This window comes from Rattus norvegicus, chromosome 6 (genome assembly GCF_021556685.1).
Source record: "Rattus norvegicus strain SHRSP/BbbUtx chromosome 6, alternate assembly SHRSP_T2T, whole genome shotgun sequence".
NCBI lineage: Eukaryota > Metazoa > Chordata > Mammalia > Rodentia > Muridae > Rattus > Rattus norvegicus.
In genome coordinates, this window is record NC_141539.1 from 126,577,214 (window position 1) to 126,596,846 (window position 19,633).

General features: G+C 41.4%; 1 protein-coding gene across 1 annotated transcript in view; it reads right to left on the minus strand.

Moving 5' to 3' along the window:
- Window positions 1–19,633, minus strand: part of Catsperb (catsper channel auxiliary subunit beta) — a 288,739-nt gene that overhangs the window by 83,821 nt on the left and 185,285 nt on the right. The window contains 1 exon segment of the mRNA NM_001433284.1: window positions 7,044–7,188. Within this exon segment, the coding sequence (NP_001420213.1) occupies window positions 7,044–7,188 (145 nt within the window).

Here is a 19,633-nt window from a genome sequence, read left to right on the forward strand (position 1 = left end):
TACGCCTGAAAGCAAAACACTCTGTTCCCATAACTGGCTGAAAGAGAACAGGAAAACAGGTCTCCAGCACTCCTGACACACAGGCCTATAGGACGGTCTAGCCACTGTCAGAAATAGCAGAACAAGTTAACACCAGAGACAACCTGATGACGAGAGGCAAGTGCAGGAACCCAAGCAACAGAAACCAGGACTACATAGCATCATCGGAGCCCAATTCTCCCACCAAAGCAAACACTGAATATCCAAACACACCAGAAAAGCAAGCTCTAGATTTAAAATCACATTTGATCATGATGATGAAGGACTTCAAGAAAGACATAAAGAACTCCCTTAGAGAAATGCAGGAAAACACAAATAAACAAGCAGAAGACTATAGACAGGAAATACAAAAAATCCCTGAAAGAATTAGAGGAAAACACAATCAAACAAGTGAAGGAATTAAAAATGGAAATAGAAGCAACAAAGAAAGCCCAAAGGGAGACAATCCTGGACATAGAAAACCAAAGGAAGAGACAAGGAGCCTTAGATCACCAACAGAATGAAGAGATAGAAGAGAGAATCTCAGGAGCAGAAGATTCCATAGAAGTCATCTACACAACTGTCAAAGATAATGTAAAACGGAAAAAGATACTGGCCCAACACATACAGGAAATCCAGGACACAATGAGAAGATCAAACCTAAGGATAATAGGTATAGAAGAGAGTGAAGAATCCCAACTCAAAGGACCAGTAAATATCTTCAAAAAATCTTAGAAGAAAACTTCCCTAACCTAAAGAAAGAGATGCCCATAAACATACAAGAAGCCTACAGAACTCCAAATAGATTGGACCAGAAAAGAAATTCCTCCTGCCACATAATAGTCAAAACACCAAACGCACAAAACAAAGAAAGAATATTAAAAGCAGTAAGGGAAAAAGGTCAAGTAACATAAAAAGCCAGACCTATCAGAATTACAGCAGACTTCTCACTGGAGACTATGAAAGCCAGAAGATGCTGGACAGATGTCATATAGACCCTAAGAGAACACAAATGCCAGCCCAGGTTATTGTATCCAGCAAAGCTCTCAATTAACATAGATCAAGAAACCAAGATATTCCATGATAAAACCAAATTTACACAGTATCTTTCTACAAATGCAGCCCTACAAAGGATAATAAATGGTAAAGCCCAACATAAGGAGGCAAGCTACACCATAGGCAAAGCAAAAAACTAATCGTGCAACAAAACAAAGACAAGCACAAACATAATCTCACATCCAAACACGAATATAATAGAAAACAACAATCATTATTACTTAACATCTCTCAACATCAATGGACTCAATTCCCCAATAAAAAGACACAGATTAATAAACTGGATATGCAACGCGGACCCAACATTTTGCTGCCTACCGGAAATCCACCTCAGAGACAAAGACAGACACTACCTCAGAGTAAAAGGCTGGAAAACAACTTTCCAAGAAAATGGTCTGAAGACGCAAGCTGAAGTAGCCATTCTAATATCGAATAAAATCTATTTTCAACCAAAAGTAATCAAAAAAGATAAGGAAGGACACTTCATATTCGTCAAAGGAAAAATCCACCAAGATGAACTCTCAAGCATAAATATCTATGCTCCAAATACAAGGGCACATACATACATAAAAGAAACCTTACTAGAGCTTAAAGTACACCTTGCACCTCACACAATAATAGTATGAGATTTCAACACCCCACTCTCATCAGTGGACAGATCATGGAAACAGAAATTAAACAGAGACATAGACAGACTAAGAGAAGTCATGAACCAAATGGACTTAACAGATATTTATAGAACATTCTATCCTAAAACAAAAGGATATACCTTCTTCTCACCACCTCACGGTACTTTCTCCAAAATTGAACATATAATCGGTCATAAAACAGGCCTCAACAGATACAGAAAGATTGAAATAATCCCATGCATCCTATCAGAGCAACACGGGCTAAAGCTGGTCTTCAATACCAGTAAGAAAAGAACGCCCACATATACATGGAAGTTGAACAATGCTCTACTCAATGATAACCTGGTCAAGGAAGAAATAAAGAAAGAAATTAGAGACTTCTTAGAATTTAGTGAAAATGAAGGTACAATATACCCAAACTTATGGGACACAATGAAAGCTGTGCTAAGAGGAAAACTCATAGCTCTGAGTGCCTGCAGAAAGAAACAGGAGAGAGCATATATCAGCAGCTTGACAGCACACCTAAAAGCTGTAGAACAAAAAGAAGCCAACACACCCAGGAGGAGTAGAAGGTAGGAAATAATCAAACTCAGAGCTGAAATCAACCAAGTAGAAACAAAAAGGAGTATACAAAGAATGAACAGAACCAAAAGCTGGTTCTTTGAGAAAATCAACAAGATTGATAAACCCTTAGCCAGACTTACCAGAGGACACAAAGAGTGTGTCCAAATTAACAAAATCAGAAATGAAAAGGGAGACAGAAAAACAGAACCAGAGGAAATTAAAAAAATCATCAGATCCTACTACAAAAGCCTATATTCAACAAAACTTGAAAATCTGCATGAAATGCACAATTTCCTAGACAGATACCAGGCACCCAAGTTAAATCAGGAACAGATAAACCATTTAAACAACCCCATAACTCCTAAAGTAATAGAAGCAGTCATTAAAAGCCTCCCAACCAAAAAGAGCCCAGGTCCAGATGGGTTCAGTGCAGAATTCTATGAGACCTTCATAGAAGACCTCATACCAATACTATCCAAACTATTCCACGAAATGGAAACAGATGGAGCGCTACCGAATTCCTTCTATGAAGCCACAATTACTTTTATACCTAAACCACACAAAGACCCAACAAAGAAAGAGAACTTCAGACCAATTTCCCTTATGAATATCTATGCAAAGATCCTCAATAAAAATCTGGCAAACTGAATCCAAGAGCACATCAAAACAATCATCCATCATGATCAAGTAGGCTTCCTTTTACGGATGCAGGGATGGTTTAATCTATGGAAAACCATCAATGTAGTCCAGTATATAAGCAAAGTGAAAGATAAAAACCACATGATAATTTCATTAAATGCTGAGAAAGCATTTGACAAAATTCAACACCCCTTCATGATAAAAGTCCTAGAAAGATCAGCAATTCAAGCCCCATACCATATAGTGAAAGCCATATACAGCAAACCAGTAGCTAAAATTAAACTATATGGAGAGAAACTTGAAGCAATCCCACTAAAATCAGGGACTAGACAAGGCTGCTCACTCTCTCTCTACTTATTCAATATAGTTCTTGAAGTCCTAGACAGAGCAATCAGACAAGAAAAAGAGATCAAAGGGATACAGATTGGAAAGGAAGAAGTCAAAATATCACTATTTGCAGACGATATGATTGTACACTTAAGTGATCCCCAAAGTTCCAGCATAAAACTACTGAACCTGATAAACACCTTTGGCAAAGTGGCTTGGTATAAAATTAACTCAAATAAATCCATAGCTTTCCTCTACACAAAAGAGAAACAAGCCGAGAAAGAAATTAGGGAAATAGTCCCAAATAATATAAAATACCTCGGTGTGACTTTAACCAAGCAAGTAAAAGATCTGTATGATAAGAACTTCAAGCCTCTGAAAAAAAATATTGAAGATCTCAGAAGATGGAAAGATCTCCCATGCTCATGGATTGGCAGGATTAATATAGTAAAAATGGCCATTTTACCAAAAGCGATCTACTGGTTCAATGCAATCCCCATCCAATTTCCAACCCAAATCTTTATAGAGTTAGACAGAACAATTTGCAAATTCATCTGGAATAACAAAAAACCCAGGATAGCTAAAACTGTCCTCAACAATAAAAGGACTCCTGGGGGAATCACTATCCCTGAACTCAAGCAGTATTACAGAGTAATAGTGGTAAAAAAACAAAACAAAACTGCATGGTAATGGTACAGAGACAGACAGATAGACCAGTGGACTAGAACTGAAGGCCCAGAAATGAACCCACACAACTATGGTCACTTGATTTTTGACAAAGGAGCCAAAACCATTCAATAGAAAAAAGATAGCATTTTCAGCAAATGGTGCTGGTTCAACTGGAGGTCAGCATGTAGAAGAATGCAGATTGATCCATGCTTATCACCCTGTACAAAGCTTAAGTCCAAGTGGATCAAGGACCTCCACATCCAACCAGATACACTTAAACTAGTAGAAGAAAAAGTGGGGAAGCATCTGGAACACATGGGCACTGGAGAAAATTTCCTGAATAAAACACCAATGTCTTATGCTCTAAGATCAAGAATCAACAAATGGGATCTCATAAAACTACAAAGCTTCTGTAAGGCAAAGGACCCTTTTGTTAGGACAAAATGGCAACCAACAGATTGGGAAAAGATCTTCACCAATCCTACAACTGATAGAGGGCTTATATCCAAAATATACAAAGAACTCAAGAAGTTAGACTGCAGGGAGACAAATAACTCTATCAAAAAATGGTGTTCAGAGCTAAACAAAGAATTCACTGTTGAGGAATGCTGAATGGCTGAGAAACACCTAAAGAAATGTTCAACATCTTTAGTCATAAGGGAAATGAAAATCAAAACAACCCTGAGATTCCACCTCACACCAGTCACATTGGCTAAGATCAAAATCCCCAGTGACAGCAGATGCTGGTGAGGATGTGGAGAAAGAGAAACACTCCTCCATTGTTGGTGGGATTGCAGACTGGTACAACCATTCTGGAAATCAGTCTGGAGGTTCCTTAGAAAATTGGACATTGAACTTCCTGAAGACCCAGCTATACCTCTCTTGGGCATATACCGAAAAGATGCCCCAACATATAACAAAACACATCTCCACTATGTTCATAGCAGCCTTATTTAATAGCCAGAAGCTGGAAAGAACCCAGATGTCCTTCAACAGAGGAATGGATACAGATAATGTGGTACACATACACAATGGAATATTACTCAGCTATCAAAAACAATGACTTTACGAAATTCATAGGCAAGTGGATGGAACTGGAAAATGTCATCCTGAGTGAGGTAACCCAATCACAGAAAAACACACATTATATGCACTCATTGTTAAGTGGCTATTAGTCTAAATGCTCGAAGTACCCTAGGTGCACAGAACACATGAAACTGAAGAAGGATGATCAAAATGTGAATGCTTCACTCCTTCTTTAAAAGGGGAACAAGAATACCCTTGGCAGGGAATAGAGAGGCAAAGATTAAAACAGACACAGAAGGAACACCCATTCAGAGCCTGCCCCACATGTGGCCCATACATATACAGCCACCCAATTAGATAAGACGGATGAAGCAAAGAAGTGCGGGCCAACAGGAACCTGATGTAGATCTCTCCTGAGAGACACAGCCAGAATACAGCAAATACATAGTCGAATGCCAGCAGCAAACCACTGAACTGAGAACGGGGGTTGAAGGAATCAGAGAAAGGACTGGAAGAGCTTGAAGGGGCTGGAGACCCCATATGTACAACAATGCCAACCAACCAGAGCTTCCAGGGACTAAGCCACTACCTAAAGACTATACATGGACTGACCCTGGACTCTGACCTCATAGGTAGCAATGAGTAGCCTAGTAAGAGCACCAGTGGAAGTGGAAGCCCTGGGTCCTGCTAAGACTGAACCCCCAGTGAACGTGATTGTTGGGGGGAGGGCGGCAATGGGGGGAGGATGGGGAGGGGAACACCCATAACGAAGGGAAGGGGGAGGGATTAGGGGGATGTTTGCCCGGAAATCGGGAAAGGGATTAACACTTGAAATGTAAATAAGAAATACTCAAGTTAATAAAAAAAAGAAATAAAAGAAAAAAGAAAGTATCTTGGGACAACTCTATCCAAGCAAGTGAAAAAATTGAATAAAATTTTAACATCGAAGAAGGGGATTAAGAAAGACATTAGCAGATGGAAAGATCTTCTAAGATCTTGGATTAATACTGTGAAAATTGCTATCTTACTAAAAGCAATCTACATATTCACTGGAATCCCTATTAAAATTCCAATATAAATTCTTCATAGACAATGAAAAAAAGCAATCTTCAACTTCATACAAAAACACACATATGCACAAACAAGAACAACAGAACAAAACAACCCAATTTAAAATGGTGTACAGAATTAAATAGAATTCTCAAAAGATGAAACAGAAATGTCTGAGAAACATAAAGAAGTGTTGAACATTGCCTCCTGGTTTCCATCTGTGCTCAGAGCTAAGGTTGTCCCACAGCCCTCTGCACCCAAAACCTGCCTGGAGGTAGCTGGTCTCCCAGGAGCGCTCTCACTCCTAAGTCCACAGGTGAGACCCTACTTTTGCTCCAATACCTATACAAAGAAGGACCTGCCAGGAGCACACATAGCACAGGAACCTTGGAGCATGGGACAGGACCCTTGTTTCCAGACCTAAGACTGCTCCACATCCCTCCAGACCCAAAACCTGCCTGGAGGAAGCTGTTCTCTTAGACGCGCTCTCACTCCTAAGCCCACAGTTGTGACACTGCTTTAGTCCACTGATGGTTCCAAGGACCCACCAGGAGCTTACAGGAATCACAGAACAGCCTGGGACAGGACCCTTCCAGTCTGCATCTGCACTGAGAGCTAAGGCTGTCCCACAGCCCTCTAGATCCAAAACATGCCTGGAGACAGCTGGTCTCCCAGGAGTGCTCTCACTCCTAAGATCACAGGCTTACAGGCCCATAGGAGAGACAAGCATCAGCCAGAGACAGCAACACCAACTTAAAGGACAAAATCTCTGTCATTGTGGTTGTGACTATTGAATGATATAACATGTGGGACACAATTGTATTTCCATGGTGGTATCTATTATTATTTAATTTGGGAGAGGGAAACAATACTAGGAACATAGCATACTAATGCAGGGTTCCTCTCTTTTATGGCTGTTCATATGATTTTTCTTGCAGATGCAACAAATCCAATACACTGTTTGAGGCCTTATTGTCAAGTCAATTAATACATGTTTTTCGAACAGCTTACCTTTCTGGCCCACATGTAAAATGAACAAACAACACCAAATTCAAAATTTCTCACCTGCTTTTGTCATTAAAATCTTTCCATCATTTAGAATAAAAGCTATGTCTGAGGTATAAAAGCTATGAGCAGTCTCCTGGACATAGTTTAGGACTAAGTTACACAGAATTTCAAAAGTATTGCCACCATCCATTGAAATCCATACCTAAAGGAAGAGATAACACCTCACTAAGAACTGCCTCTAACTCTCAAAATTACCTATTAGTCTGAGTTTCCTATAAAAGAAAATATATACAATACTATTTTCCTCATATCTCTATGCCCATCATGAGACCATCAACTACTTTCCCTCTCACCCATTTGAATTACCTCCCCAGTGTTTGTATTGTCAAAGGTAATTAGTTCAAATAAGTGATTGAGAGTGGTATCTTATAACTCTCTCTCTCTCTCTCTCTCTCTCTCTCTCTCTCTCTCTCTCTCTCTCTCTCTCTCTGTCCCTCCTTCCCTTCCTCCCTCCCTCCCTCCCTCCCTCCCTTCCTTTCTCTCTCTGTTTGTGTGGGTGAACGTATGCATGAGTGAATATGAGTGCATGTGTCTTTCATGCACATGTATGGGTGTATGTTAGGGAGACTGCAGGATGTTGGGTGAATTCCTGTTGTGCTCGCTACCTTATTTAGATAGAGAGTCTTTTATTGAACAAGAACTTATTTATTTATTTATTTGTTTGTTTGTTTGTTTATTTATTTATTTTTGGTCTACTGGCTGTCAGGATCTGCCTGACTCTGCTTCTTAATGTTGGAGTTTATAGATTTGCACAGTGATACTCAGTCTTTTACATTGGTTTTGGGAATCTGAACTCAGGTCCTCATGTTTTCAGAGCAAGTGATTTTACCAGGTCAGCCATCTTCCCAGCTGCACATACTGCATTTCTGATTTGTATTTTCCTGGAACTTGGGGATTATAGCATCTCTTCACATGTTTATTTGTTTCTACTTTCATTTAAATGATGTGCCTTTTTGTTTCATTTCTTTCATTATTAGGTTTTCCTTTTGAAAGTACTTTGTATGACTTTTTCATCATTGTTATTTTTAATTCTCTCCAATGTATTCTTTAAACATTGTGGGGTCTCTATTGTATGTTGTCTTTCCAAGCTGAGACTAGTAGTACAGTTTTATAATATTAGCACTTAGGAGGTTGAGGCCTGAAGGGGGCAGTGCTGATGCTAAGGTCCTATTCCCCAATTGGTTCTTGATTTGTCTGTAAAGAAGGCTGGGGGCTAATTGCTGTGTGGAAGGAATAGGCAGGACTTCTGGAACCCAGGAGGATAGGCAGACCCAAGGAAGGAGAGAGGAGTTTCTGTCATGCTTTAGAGGGAAAAAAACACAGCCACCATGTGAGGTTTCAGGGGGAGCTGGGGCCTGTGGCCACAATGGGCAGGTAGCTAGGGATGTTTGACAGAGGCTAGGTGGGACTAGTTGCTGAAGTTTAGGACAGGTGGAGAGATGAAGATAATAAATTGGTAAGGGCTTGAGTTTCTAGGTGAGAGATATCAGCGCTCAGTAATTGTGCCAAGAAGGAAAGTTGTAAAGGAACAAACTGTGTGTTCTATTGTCTGAGGATAAAAGGGAAGCCAGCTGGGGGCTAGTAATGTGGTCACCTCCTAGAGATAAAGGCAGAATAAAAGGGAAGCTGGGCGGGGGCTGGTAACACAGCTGTTCTCAGAGTGAAGGCAGTACCATAAAACTACACACAACAGCCACAGGCAGGTTCAAGACTAGATTGGGGTACATAGTGAGGTCTAGGACAGCCTGGACCAGAGTGTAAGTCTCAAAGAAAAACAAAATACACTCATGAATAGGGTTTTCTGGGAGTATTCCTGATTTGTAGGCTTTTGAGCTATCAAATCTGAGTATAATTAGCTCTTCCAAAATCACTTTTCAACCTATAATACCAAGAATTGCGGAACAGAAAGTAATGAAGAAGTCACAAGTTGACAGGAAACTGTTAGATGCAATCTTAGAATTTCACTACAGTTTGTGTAATGCAGAGAAAATGGCATGGAATGTATAGTGAGAGGGAAGCATGCCACGTACTGGACGATGCTTACCCACATAGTGTGTGGAGTGATCTAGAAACAGCAGGAAGATTGGATTAAAAAATAATGGCTAGAGGAGAATTAGAGGTTGTAAACTATTAGTATAAAAACAAAAGGGAGTTTCAAGAAACCGTAATATCAGGTGTCAGATGTGTATATGCCCAATTCTGCCTACAGTAGATCATATAAGCCAACAAATTATGAGCATGGATATTATTCCTCTGCTGATCTGGGTTCTTCCCAGCTTCTGGCTATTATAAATCAGGCTGCTATGAACATAGTGGAGCATGTTCCTTTATTATATGTTGAGGCATCTTTTGGGTATATGCCCAAGAGAGGTATAGCTGGGTCCTCAGGGAGTTCAATGTCTAATTTTCTGAGGAACCTCCAGACCGATTTCCAGAGTGGTTGTACAGTTTGCAATTCCGCCAACAATGGAGGAGTGTTCCTCTTTCTCCACATCCTTGCCAGCATCTGCTGTCACCTGAGATTTTTTTTTTTTTGTTTTGTTTTTTGGTTAATTTTTTTTTTTTATTAACTTGAGTATTTCTTATATACATTTCAAGTGTTATTCCCTTTCCCGGTTTCCGGACAAACATCACCCTCCCCCCTCCCCTTCCTTATGGGTGTTCCCCTCCCAAACCTCCCCCCATTGCCACCCTCCCCGCATAGTCTAGTTCACTGGGGGTTCAGTCTTAGCAGGACCCAGGGCTTCCCCTTCCACTGGTGCTCTTACTAGGATATTCATTGCTACCTATGGGGACAGAGTCCAGGGTCAGTCCATGTATAGTCTTTAGGTAGTGGCTTAGTCCCTGGAAGCTCTGGTTGCTTGACATTGTTGTACTTTTGGGGTCTCGAGCACCTTCAAGCTCTTCCAGTTCTTTCTCTGATTCCTTCAACGGGGGACCTATTCTCAGTTCAGTGGTTTGCTGCTGGCATTCGCCTCTGTATTTGCTGTATTCTGGCTGTGTCTCTCAGGAGCGATCTACATCCGGCTCCTGTCGGTCTGCACTTCTTTGCTTCATCCATCTTGTCTAATTGGGTGGCTGTATATGTATGGGCCACCTGTGGGGCAGGCTCTGAATGGGTGTTCCTTCAGTCTCTGTTTTAATCTTTGCCTCTCCCTTCCTTGCCAAGGGTATTCTTTTTCCTCATTTAAAGAAGGAGTGAAGCATTCACATTTTGATCATCCGTCTTGAGTTTCCTTTGTTCTAGGGATCTAGGGTAATTCAAGCATTTGGGCTAATAGCCACTTATCAATGAGTGCATACCATGTATGTCTTTCTGTGAGTGGGTTAGCTCACTCAGGATGATATTTTCCAGTTCCAACCATTTGCCTACGAATTTCATGAACTCGTTGTTTTTGATAGCTGAGTAATATTCCATTGTGTAGATGTACCACATTTTCTGTATCCATTCCTCTGTTGAAGGGCATCTGGGTTCTTTCCAGTTTCTGGCTATTATAAATAAGGCTGCGATGAACATAGTGGAGCACGTGTCTCTTTTATATGTTGAGGCATCTTTTGGGTATATGCCCAAGAGAGGTATGGCTGGATCCTCAGGCAGTTCAATGTCCAATTTTCTGAGGAACCTCCAGACTGATTTCCAGAATGGTTTTACCAGTCTGCAATCCCACCAACAATGGAGGAGTGTTCCTCTTTCTCCACATCCTCGCCAGCATCTGCTGTCACCTGAGTTTTTGATCTTAGCCATTCTCACTGGTGTGAGGTGAAATCTCAGGGTTGTTTTGATTTGCATTTCCCTTATGACTAAAGATGTTGAACATTTCTTTAGGTGTTTCTCAGCCATTCGGCATTCCTCAGCTGTGAATTCTTTGTTTAGCTCTGAACCCCATTTTTTAATAGGGTTATTTGTTTCCCTGCGGTCTAACTTCTTGAGTTCTTTGTATATTTTGGATATAAGGCCTCTATCTGTTATAGGATTGGTAAAGATCTTTTCCAAATCTGTTGGTTGCCGTTTTGTCCTAACCACAGTGTCCTTTGCCTTACAGAAGCTTTGCAGTTTTATGAGATCCCATTTGTCGATTCTTGATCTTAGAGCATAAGCCATTGGTGTTTTGTTCAGGAAATTTTTTCCAGTGCCCATGTGTTCCAGATGCTTCCCTAGATTTTCTTCTATTAGTTTGAGTGTGTCTGGTTTGATGTGGAGGTCCCTGATCCACTTGGACTTAAGCTTTGTACAGGGTGATAAGCATGGATCGATCTGCATTCTTCTACATGTTGCCCTCCAGTTGAACCAGCACCATTTGCTGAAAATGCTATCTTTTTTCCATTGGATGGTTTTGGCTCCTTTGTCAAAAATCAAGTGACCATAGGTGTGTGGGTTCATTTCTGGGTCTTCAATTCTATTCCATTGGTCTATCTGTCTGTCTCTGTACCAATACCATGCAGTTTTTATCACTATTGCTCTGTAATACTGCTTGAGTTCAGGGATAGTGATTCCCCCTGAAGTCCTCTTATTGTTGAGGATAGCTTTAGCTATCCTGGGTTTTTTGTTATTCCAGATGAATTTGCAAATTGTTCTGTCTAACTCTTTGAAGAATTGGATTGGTATTTTGATGGGGATTGCATTGAATCTGTAGATTGCTTTTGGTAAAATGGCCATTTTTACTATATTAATCCTGCCAATCCATGAGCATGGGAGATCTTTCCATCTTCTGAGGTCTTCTTCAATTTCTTTCCTCAGTGTCTTGAAGTTCTTATTGTACAGATCTTTTACTTGCTTGGTTAAAGTCACACCGAGGTACTTTATATTATTTGGGTCTATTATGAAGGGTGTCGTTTCCCTAATTTCTTTCTCGGCTTGTTTCTCTTTTGTATAGAGGAAGGCAACTGATTTATTTGAGTTAATTTTATACCCAGCCACTTTGCTGAAGTTGTTTATCAGCTTTAGTAGTTCTCTGGTGGAACTTTTGGGATCACTTAAATATACTATCATGTCGTCTGCAAATAGTGATATTTTGAGCTCTTCTTTTCCGATCTGTATCCCCTTGATCTCCTTTTGTTGTCTGATTGCTCTGGCTAGAACTTCAAGAACTATATTGAATAAGTAGGGAGAGAGTGGGCAGCCTTGTCTAGTCCCTGATTTTAGTGGGATTGCTTCAAGTTTCTCTCCATTTAGTTTAATGTTAGCAACTGGTTTGCTGTATATGGCTTTTACTATGTTTAGGTATGGGCTTGAATACCTATTCTTTCCAGGACTTTTATCATGAAGGGGTGTTGAATTTTGTCAAATGCTTTCTCAGCATCTAATGAAATGATCATGTGGTTCTGTTCTTTCAGTTTGTTTATATGATGGATCACGTTGATGGTTTTCCTTATATTAAACCATCCCTGCATGCCTGGGATGAAGCCTACTTGATCATGGTGGATGATTGTTTTGATGTGCTCTTGAATTCGGTTTGCCAGAATTTTATTGAGTATTTTTGCGTCGATATTCATAAGGGAAATTGGTCTGAAGTTCTCTTTCTTTGTTGGGTCTTTGTGTGGTTTAGGTATAAGAGTAATTGTGGCTTCATAGAAGGAATTCGGTAGGGCTCCATCTGTTTCAATTTTGTGGAATAGTTTGGATAATATTGGTATAAGGTCTTCTATGAAGGTTTGATAGAATTCTGCACTAAACCCGTCTGGACCTGGGCTCTTTTTGGTTGGGAGACCTTTAATGACTGCTTCTATTTCCTTAGGAGTTATGGGGTTGTTTAACTGGTTTATCTGTTCCTGATTTAACTTCGATACCTGGTATCTGTCTAGGAAATTGTCCATTTCCTGAAGATTTTCAAGTTTTGTTGAATATAGGTTTTTATAGTAAGATCTGATGATTTTTTGAATTTCCTCTGAATCTGTAGTTATGTCTCCCTTTTCATTTCTGATTTTGTTAATTTGGACGCACTCTCTGTGTCCTCTCCTTAGTCTGGCTAAGGGTTTATCTATCTTGTTGATTTTCTCAAAGAACCAACTTTTGGTTCTGTTGATTCTTTCTATGGTCCTTTTTGTTTCTACTTGGTTGATTTCAGCTCTGAGTTTGATTATTTCCTGCCTTCTACTCCTCCTGGGTGTATTTGCTTCTTTTTGTTCTAGAGCTTTTAGGTGTGCTGTCAAGCTGCTGACATATGCTCTTTCCTGTTTCTTTCTGCAGGCACTCAGCGCTATGAGTTTTCCTCTTAGCACAGCTTTCATTGTGTCCCATAAGTTTGGGTATGTTGTACCTTCATTTTCATTAAATTCTAAAAAGTTTTTAATTTCTTTCTTTATTTCTTCCTTGACCAGGTTATCATTGAGTAGAGCATTGTTCAATTTCCACGTATATGTGGGCATTCTTCCCTTATTGTTATTGAAGACCAGTTTTAGGCCGTGGTGGTCCGATAGCACGCATGGGATTATTTCTATCTTTCTGTACCTGTTGAGGCCCGTTTTTTGACCAATTATATGGTCAATTTTGGAGAAAGTACCATGAGGAGCTGAGAAGAAGGTATATCCTTTTGCTTTAGGATAGAATGTTCTATAAATATCCGTTAAGTCCATTTGGCTCATGACTTCTCTTAGTCTGTCTACATCTCTGTTTAATTTCTGTTTCCATGATCTGTCCATTGATGAGAGTGGGGTGTTGAAATCTCCCACTATTATTGTGTGAGGTGCAATGTGTGTTTTGAGCTTTAGTAAGGTTTCTTTTACATATGTAGGTGCCCTTGTATTTGGGGCATAGATATTTAGGATTGAGACTTCATCTTGGTGGATTTTTCCTTTGATGAATATGAAGTGTCCTTCCTTATCTTTTTTGATGACTTTTAGTTGAAAATTGATTTTATTTGATATTAGAATGGCTACTCCAGCTTTCTTCTTCTGACCATTTGCTTGGAAAATTGTTTTCCAGCCTTTCACTCTGAGGTAATGTCTGTCTTTGTCTCTGAGGTGTGTTTCCTGTAGGCAGCAGAATGCAGGGTCCTCGTTGCGTATCCAGTTTGTTAATCTATGTCTTTTTATTGGGGAGTTGAGGCCATTGATATTGAGAGATATTAAGGAATAGTGATTATTGCTTCCCGTTATATTCATATTTGGAAGTGAGGTTATGATTGTGTGCTTTCATTCTCTTTGTTTTGTTGCCAAGATGATTAGTTTCTTGCTTCTAGGGTATAGCTTGCCTCCTTATGTTGGGCTTTACCCTTTATTATCCTTTGTAGTGCTGGATTTGTAGAAAGATATTGTGTAAATTTGGTTTTGTCATGGAATATCTTGGTTTCTCCATCTATGTTAATTGAGAGTTTTGCAGGATACAGTAACCTGGGCTGGCATTTGTGTTCTCTTAGGGTCTGTATGACATCTGTCCAGGATCTTCTGGCCTTCATAGTTTCTGGCGAAAAGTCTGGTGTGATTCTTATAGGTCTCCCTTTATATGTTATTTGACCTTTTTCCCTTACTGCTTTTAATATTCTTTCTTTATTTTGTGCGTTTGGTGTTTTGACAATTATGTGACGGGAGGTGTTTCTTTTCTGGTCCAATCTATTTGGAGTTCTGTAGGCTTCTTGTATGCCTATGGGTATCTCTTTTTTTAGGTTAGGGAAGTTTTCTTCTATGATTTTGTTGAAGATATTTACTGGTCCTTTGAGCTGGGAGTCTTCACTCTCTTCTATACCTATTATCCTTAGGTTTGATCTTCTCATTGAGTCCTGGATTTCCTGTATGTTTTGGACCAGTAGCTTTTTCCGCTTTACATTATCTTTGACAGTTGAGTCAATGATTTCTATGGAATCTTCTGCTCCCGAGATTCTCTCTTCCATCTCTTGAATTCTGTTGGTGAAGCTTGTATCTACAGCTCCTTGTCTTTTCTTTTGATTTTCTATGTCCAGGGTTGTTTCCATGTGTTCTTTCTTGATTGCTTCTATTTCCATTTTTAATTCCTTCAACTGTTTGATTGTGTTTTCCTGGAATTCTTTCAGGGATTTTTGCGATTCCTCTCTGTAGGCTTCTACTTGTTCTCTAAGGGAGTTCTTTATGTCTTTCTTGAAGTCCTCCAGCATCATGATCAAATATGATTTTGAAACTAGGTCTTGCTTTTCTGGTGTGTTTGGATATTCCGTGTTTGCTTTGGTGGGAGAATTGGGCTCCGATGATGCCATGTAGTCTTGGTTTCTGTTGCTTGGGTTCCTGCGCTTGCCTCTCGCCATCAGATTATCTCTAGTGTTACTTTGTTCTGCTATTTCTGACTGTGGCTAGACTGTCCTATAACCTGTGTGTCAGGAGTGCTGTAGACCTGTTTTCCTGTTTTCTTTCAGCCAGTTATGGGGACAGAGTGTTCTGCTTTCGGGCGTGTAGTTTTTCCTCTCTACAGGTCTTCAGCTGTTCCTGTGGGCCTGTGTCTTGAGTTCACCAGGCAGGTTTCTTGCAGGGGAAAAATTGGTCCTACCTGTGGTTCCAAGGCTCAAGTTTGCTCGTGGGGTACTGCCTAAGTCCTCTCTGCTGTGGCAGCAACCGGGAAAATCTGTGCCGCTCCTTCCGGGAGCCTCCGTGCACCAGGGTTTCAGATGACGTTTGGTGTTTTCCTCTGGCGCCTGGATGTGCACAGAGTGCAGTCTCTTCTGGTTTCCCAGGCGTGTCCGCCTCTCTGAAGGTTCAGCTCTCCCTCCCACGGGATTTGGGTGCAGAGAACTGTTTATCCGGTCTGTTTCCTTCAGGTTCCGGCAGTGTCTCAGGCGCAGGGGTCCTGCCGCTCCCGGGCCCTCCCCTACGGGAACCCAGAGGCCTTATACAGTTGCCTCTTGGGCCAGGGATGTGGGCAGGGGTGGGCAGTGTTGGTGGTCTCCTCCGCTCTGCAGCCTCAGGAGTGCCCACCTGATCAGGCGGTGGGGTCTCTCTCCCACGGGGTTTGGGAGCAGAGAGCTGCTGCGGTCCGGGATCCGCTGGTGTGGGACTTCCGGTAAACACAGGAAGTGCCCGGCCTTAGAGGAATTTTGCCTCTGTGTGTCCTGAGTTCACCAGGCAGGTTTCTTGCAGGGGAAAAGTTGGTCCTACCTGCAGATCCAAGGCTCAAGTTTGCTCGTGGGGTACTGCCTAAGTCCTCTCCGCTGTGGCAGCAACCGGGAAGATCTGCGCCACTCTTTCCGGGAGCCTCCGTGCACCAGGGTTCCAGATGGCGTTTGGTGTTTTCCTCTGGCGCCTGGATGTGCACAGAGTGCAGTCTCTTCTGGTTTCCCAGGCGTGTCCGCCTCTCTGAAGGTTCAGCTCTCCCTCCCTCGGGATTTGGGTGCAGAGAACTGTTTATCCGGTCTGTTTCCTTCAGGTTCCGGCAGTGTCTCAGGCGCAGGGGTCCTGCCGCTCCCGGGCCCTCCCCTACGGGAACCCAGAGGCCTTATACAGTTGTCTCTTGGGCCAGGGATGTGGGCAGGGGTGGGCAGTGTTGGTGGTCTCCTCCGCTCTGCAGCCTCAGGAGTGCCCACCTGATCAGGCGGTGAGGTCTCTCTCCCACGGGGTTTGGGAGCAGAGAGCTGCTGCGGTCCGGGATCCGCTGGTGTGGGACTTCCGGTAAACACAGGAAGTGCCGAGATTTTTTTTTTTTAATCTTAGCCATTCTGGCTGGTGTGAGGTAAAATCTCAGGGTTGTTTCGATTTGCATTTCCCTGATGACAAAGGATGTTGAACATTTCTTTAGGTGCTTTCTGGCTATTCAATAATCCTCAGCTGAGAATGTTTTGTTTAGCCCTGTACCCCATTTTTAATAGGGTTATTTGGCTCTCTGGAGTCTAACTTCTTGAGTTCTTTGTATATTTTAAATATTAGCCCTCTATCAGATGTAGGATTGGTAAAGATCCTTTCCCAATCTGTTGGTTGCCATTTTGTCCTAATGACAGTGTTTTTGCCTTACAGAAGCTTTGTAGTTTTATGAGATCCCATTTGTCAATACTTGATCTTAGAGCATGAGCATGTTTTGTTCAGGAAATTTTCCCCAGTGCCAATGTGTTCGAGATTCTTCTCCACTTTTTCTTCTATTAGTTTGAGTGTATCTGGTTTGATGTGGAGGTTTTTGATCCACTTGGACTTATGCTTTGTACATGGGGATAAGAGTGGATCGATTTGCATTCTTCTACATGCTGATCACTAGTTGAACCAGCACCATTTGTTGAAATTGCTATCTTTTTTCCATTGGATGGTTTTAGCCCCTTGGTCAAAGATCAAGTGACCATATGTGTGTGGGTTCATTTCTGGGTCTTCAATTCTTTTACATTGATCTATCTGCCTGTCTCTGTACCAATATCATACAGCTTTTATGAATATTGCTCTGTAATACTGCTTGAAGTCACAGATGGTGATTCCTCCAGAAGTTATTTTTAATCTTTATTAATTTGAGTATTTTTTTATCTTTATTAACTTGAGTATTTCTTATTTACATTTCTATTGTTATTCCCTTTCCTGGTTTCCAGGGAACACCCCCCTAGCCCCTCCCCTCCCCTTCTATATTGGTGTTCCCGTCCCCATCCTCCCCTCATTACCACCCTCCCCACAACAATCGCGTTCACTGGGGGTTCAGTCTTGGCAGGACCAAGGGCTTCCCCTTCCACTGGTGCTCTCACTAGGCTATTGCTACCAATGAAGTTGGAGCCCAGGGTCAGTCCATGTATAGTCTTTGCGTAGTGGCCTAGTCCCTGGAAGCTCTGGTTGGTTGGTATTGTTGTACATATGGGGTCTTTAGCCCCTTCAAGCTCTTCCAGTCCTTTCTCGGATTCCTTCAATGGGGGTCCCGTTCTCAGTTCAGTGGTTTGCTGCTGGCATTCGACTATGTATTTGCTGTATTCTGGCTGTGTCTCTCAGGAGAGATCTACATCAGGTTCCTGTTGGCCCGCACTTCTTTGCTTCATCCGTCTTATCTAATTGGGTGGCTGTCTACGTATGGGCCACATGTGAGGCAGGCTCTGAATGGGTGTTCTTCCTTCCTCTGTTCTAAACTTTGCCTCCCTATTCCATGCCAAGGGTATTCATGTTCCCCTTTTAAAGAAGGAGTGAAGCATTCACATTTTGGTCATCCCTCGAGTTTCATGTGTTCTGTGCATCTAGGGCAATTCAAGCATTTGGGCTAATAGCCACTTATCAATGAGTGCATACCATGCGTGTTTTTCTGTAATTGGGTTACCTCACTCAGGATGATATTTTCCAGTTCCATCAATTTGAGTATGAATTTCATAAAGTCATTGTTTTTGATAGTTGAGTAATATTCCATTGTGTAGATGTACCACATTTTCTGTATCCATTCCTCTGTTGAAGGGCATCTGGGTTCTTTCCAGCTTCTGGCTATTATAAATAAGGATGCTATGAACATGGCGGAGCATGTGTCTTTGTTATATGTTGGGGCACCTTTTGGGTATATGCCCAAGAGAGGTATAGCTGGGTCTTCAGGTAGTTCAATGTCCAATTTTCTGAGGAACCTCCAGACTGATTTCCAGAATGGTTGTACCAGTCTGCAATCCCACCAACAATGGAGGAGTGTTCCTCTTTCTCCACATCTTCGCCAGCATCTGCTGTCACCTGAGTTTTTGATCTTAGCCATTCTCACTGGTGTGAGGTGAAATCTCAGGGTTGTTTTGATTTGCATTTCCCTTATGACTAAAGATGTTGAACATTTCTTTAGGTATTTCTCAGTCATTCAGCATTCCTCAGCTGTGAATTCATTGTTTAGCTCTGAACCCCATTTTTTGATAGGGTTATTTGTCTCCCTGCAGTCTAACTTCTTGAGTTCTTTGTATATTTTGGATATAAGCCCTCTATCAGTTGTAAGATTGGTGAAGATCTTTTCCCATTCTGTTGGATGCCATTTTGTCATAACAAAAGGGTCCTTTGCCTTACAGAAGCTTTGCAGTTTTATGATCCCACTTGTCGATTCTTGATCTTAGAGCATAAGACATTGGTATTTTGTTCAGGAAATTTTCTCCAGTGCCCATGTGTTCGAGATGCTTCCCCACTTTTTCTTCTACTAGTTTGAGTGTATCTGGTTGGATGTGGAGGTCCTTGATCCACTTGGACTTAAGCTTTGTACAGGGTGATAAGCATGGATCAATCTGCATTCTTCTACATGCTGACCTCCAGTTGAACCAGCACCATTTGCTGAAAATGCTATCTTTTTTCTATTGAATGGTTTTGGCTCCTTTGTCAAAAATCAAGTGACCATAGTTGTGTGGGTTCATTTCTGGGCCTTCAGTTCTAGTCCACTGGTCTATCTGTCTGTCTCTGTACCATTACCATGCAGTTTTTTTTTTTTTTACCACTATTGCTCTGTAATACTGCTTCAGTTCAGGGATAGTGATTCCCCCAGGAGTTCTTTTATTGTTGAGGATAGTTTTAGCTATCCTGGGTTTTTGTTATTCCAGATGAATTTGCAAATTATTCTGTCTAACTCTCTGAAGAATTGGATTGGTATTTTGATGGGGATTGCATTGAATCTGTAGATCGCTTTTGGTAAAATGGACATTTTTACTATGTTAAACCTGCCAATCCATGAGCATGGGAGATCTTTCCATCTCCTGAGGTCTTCTCCAATTTTTTCTTCAGAGGCT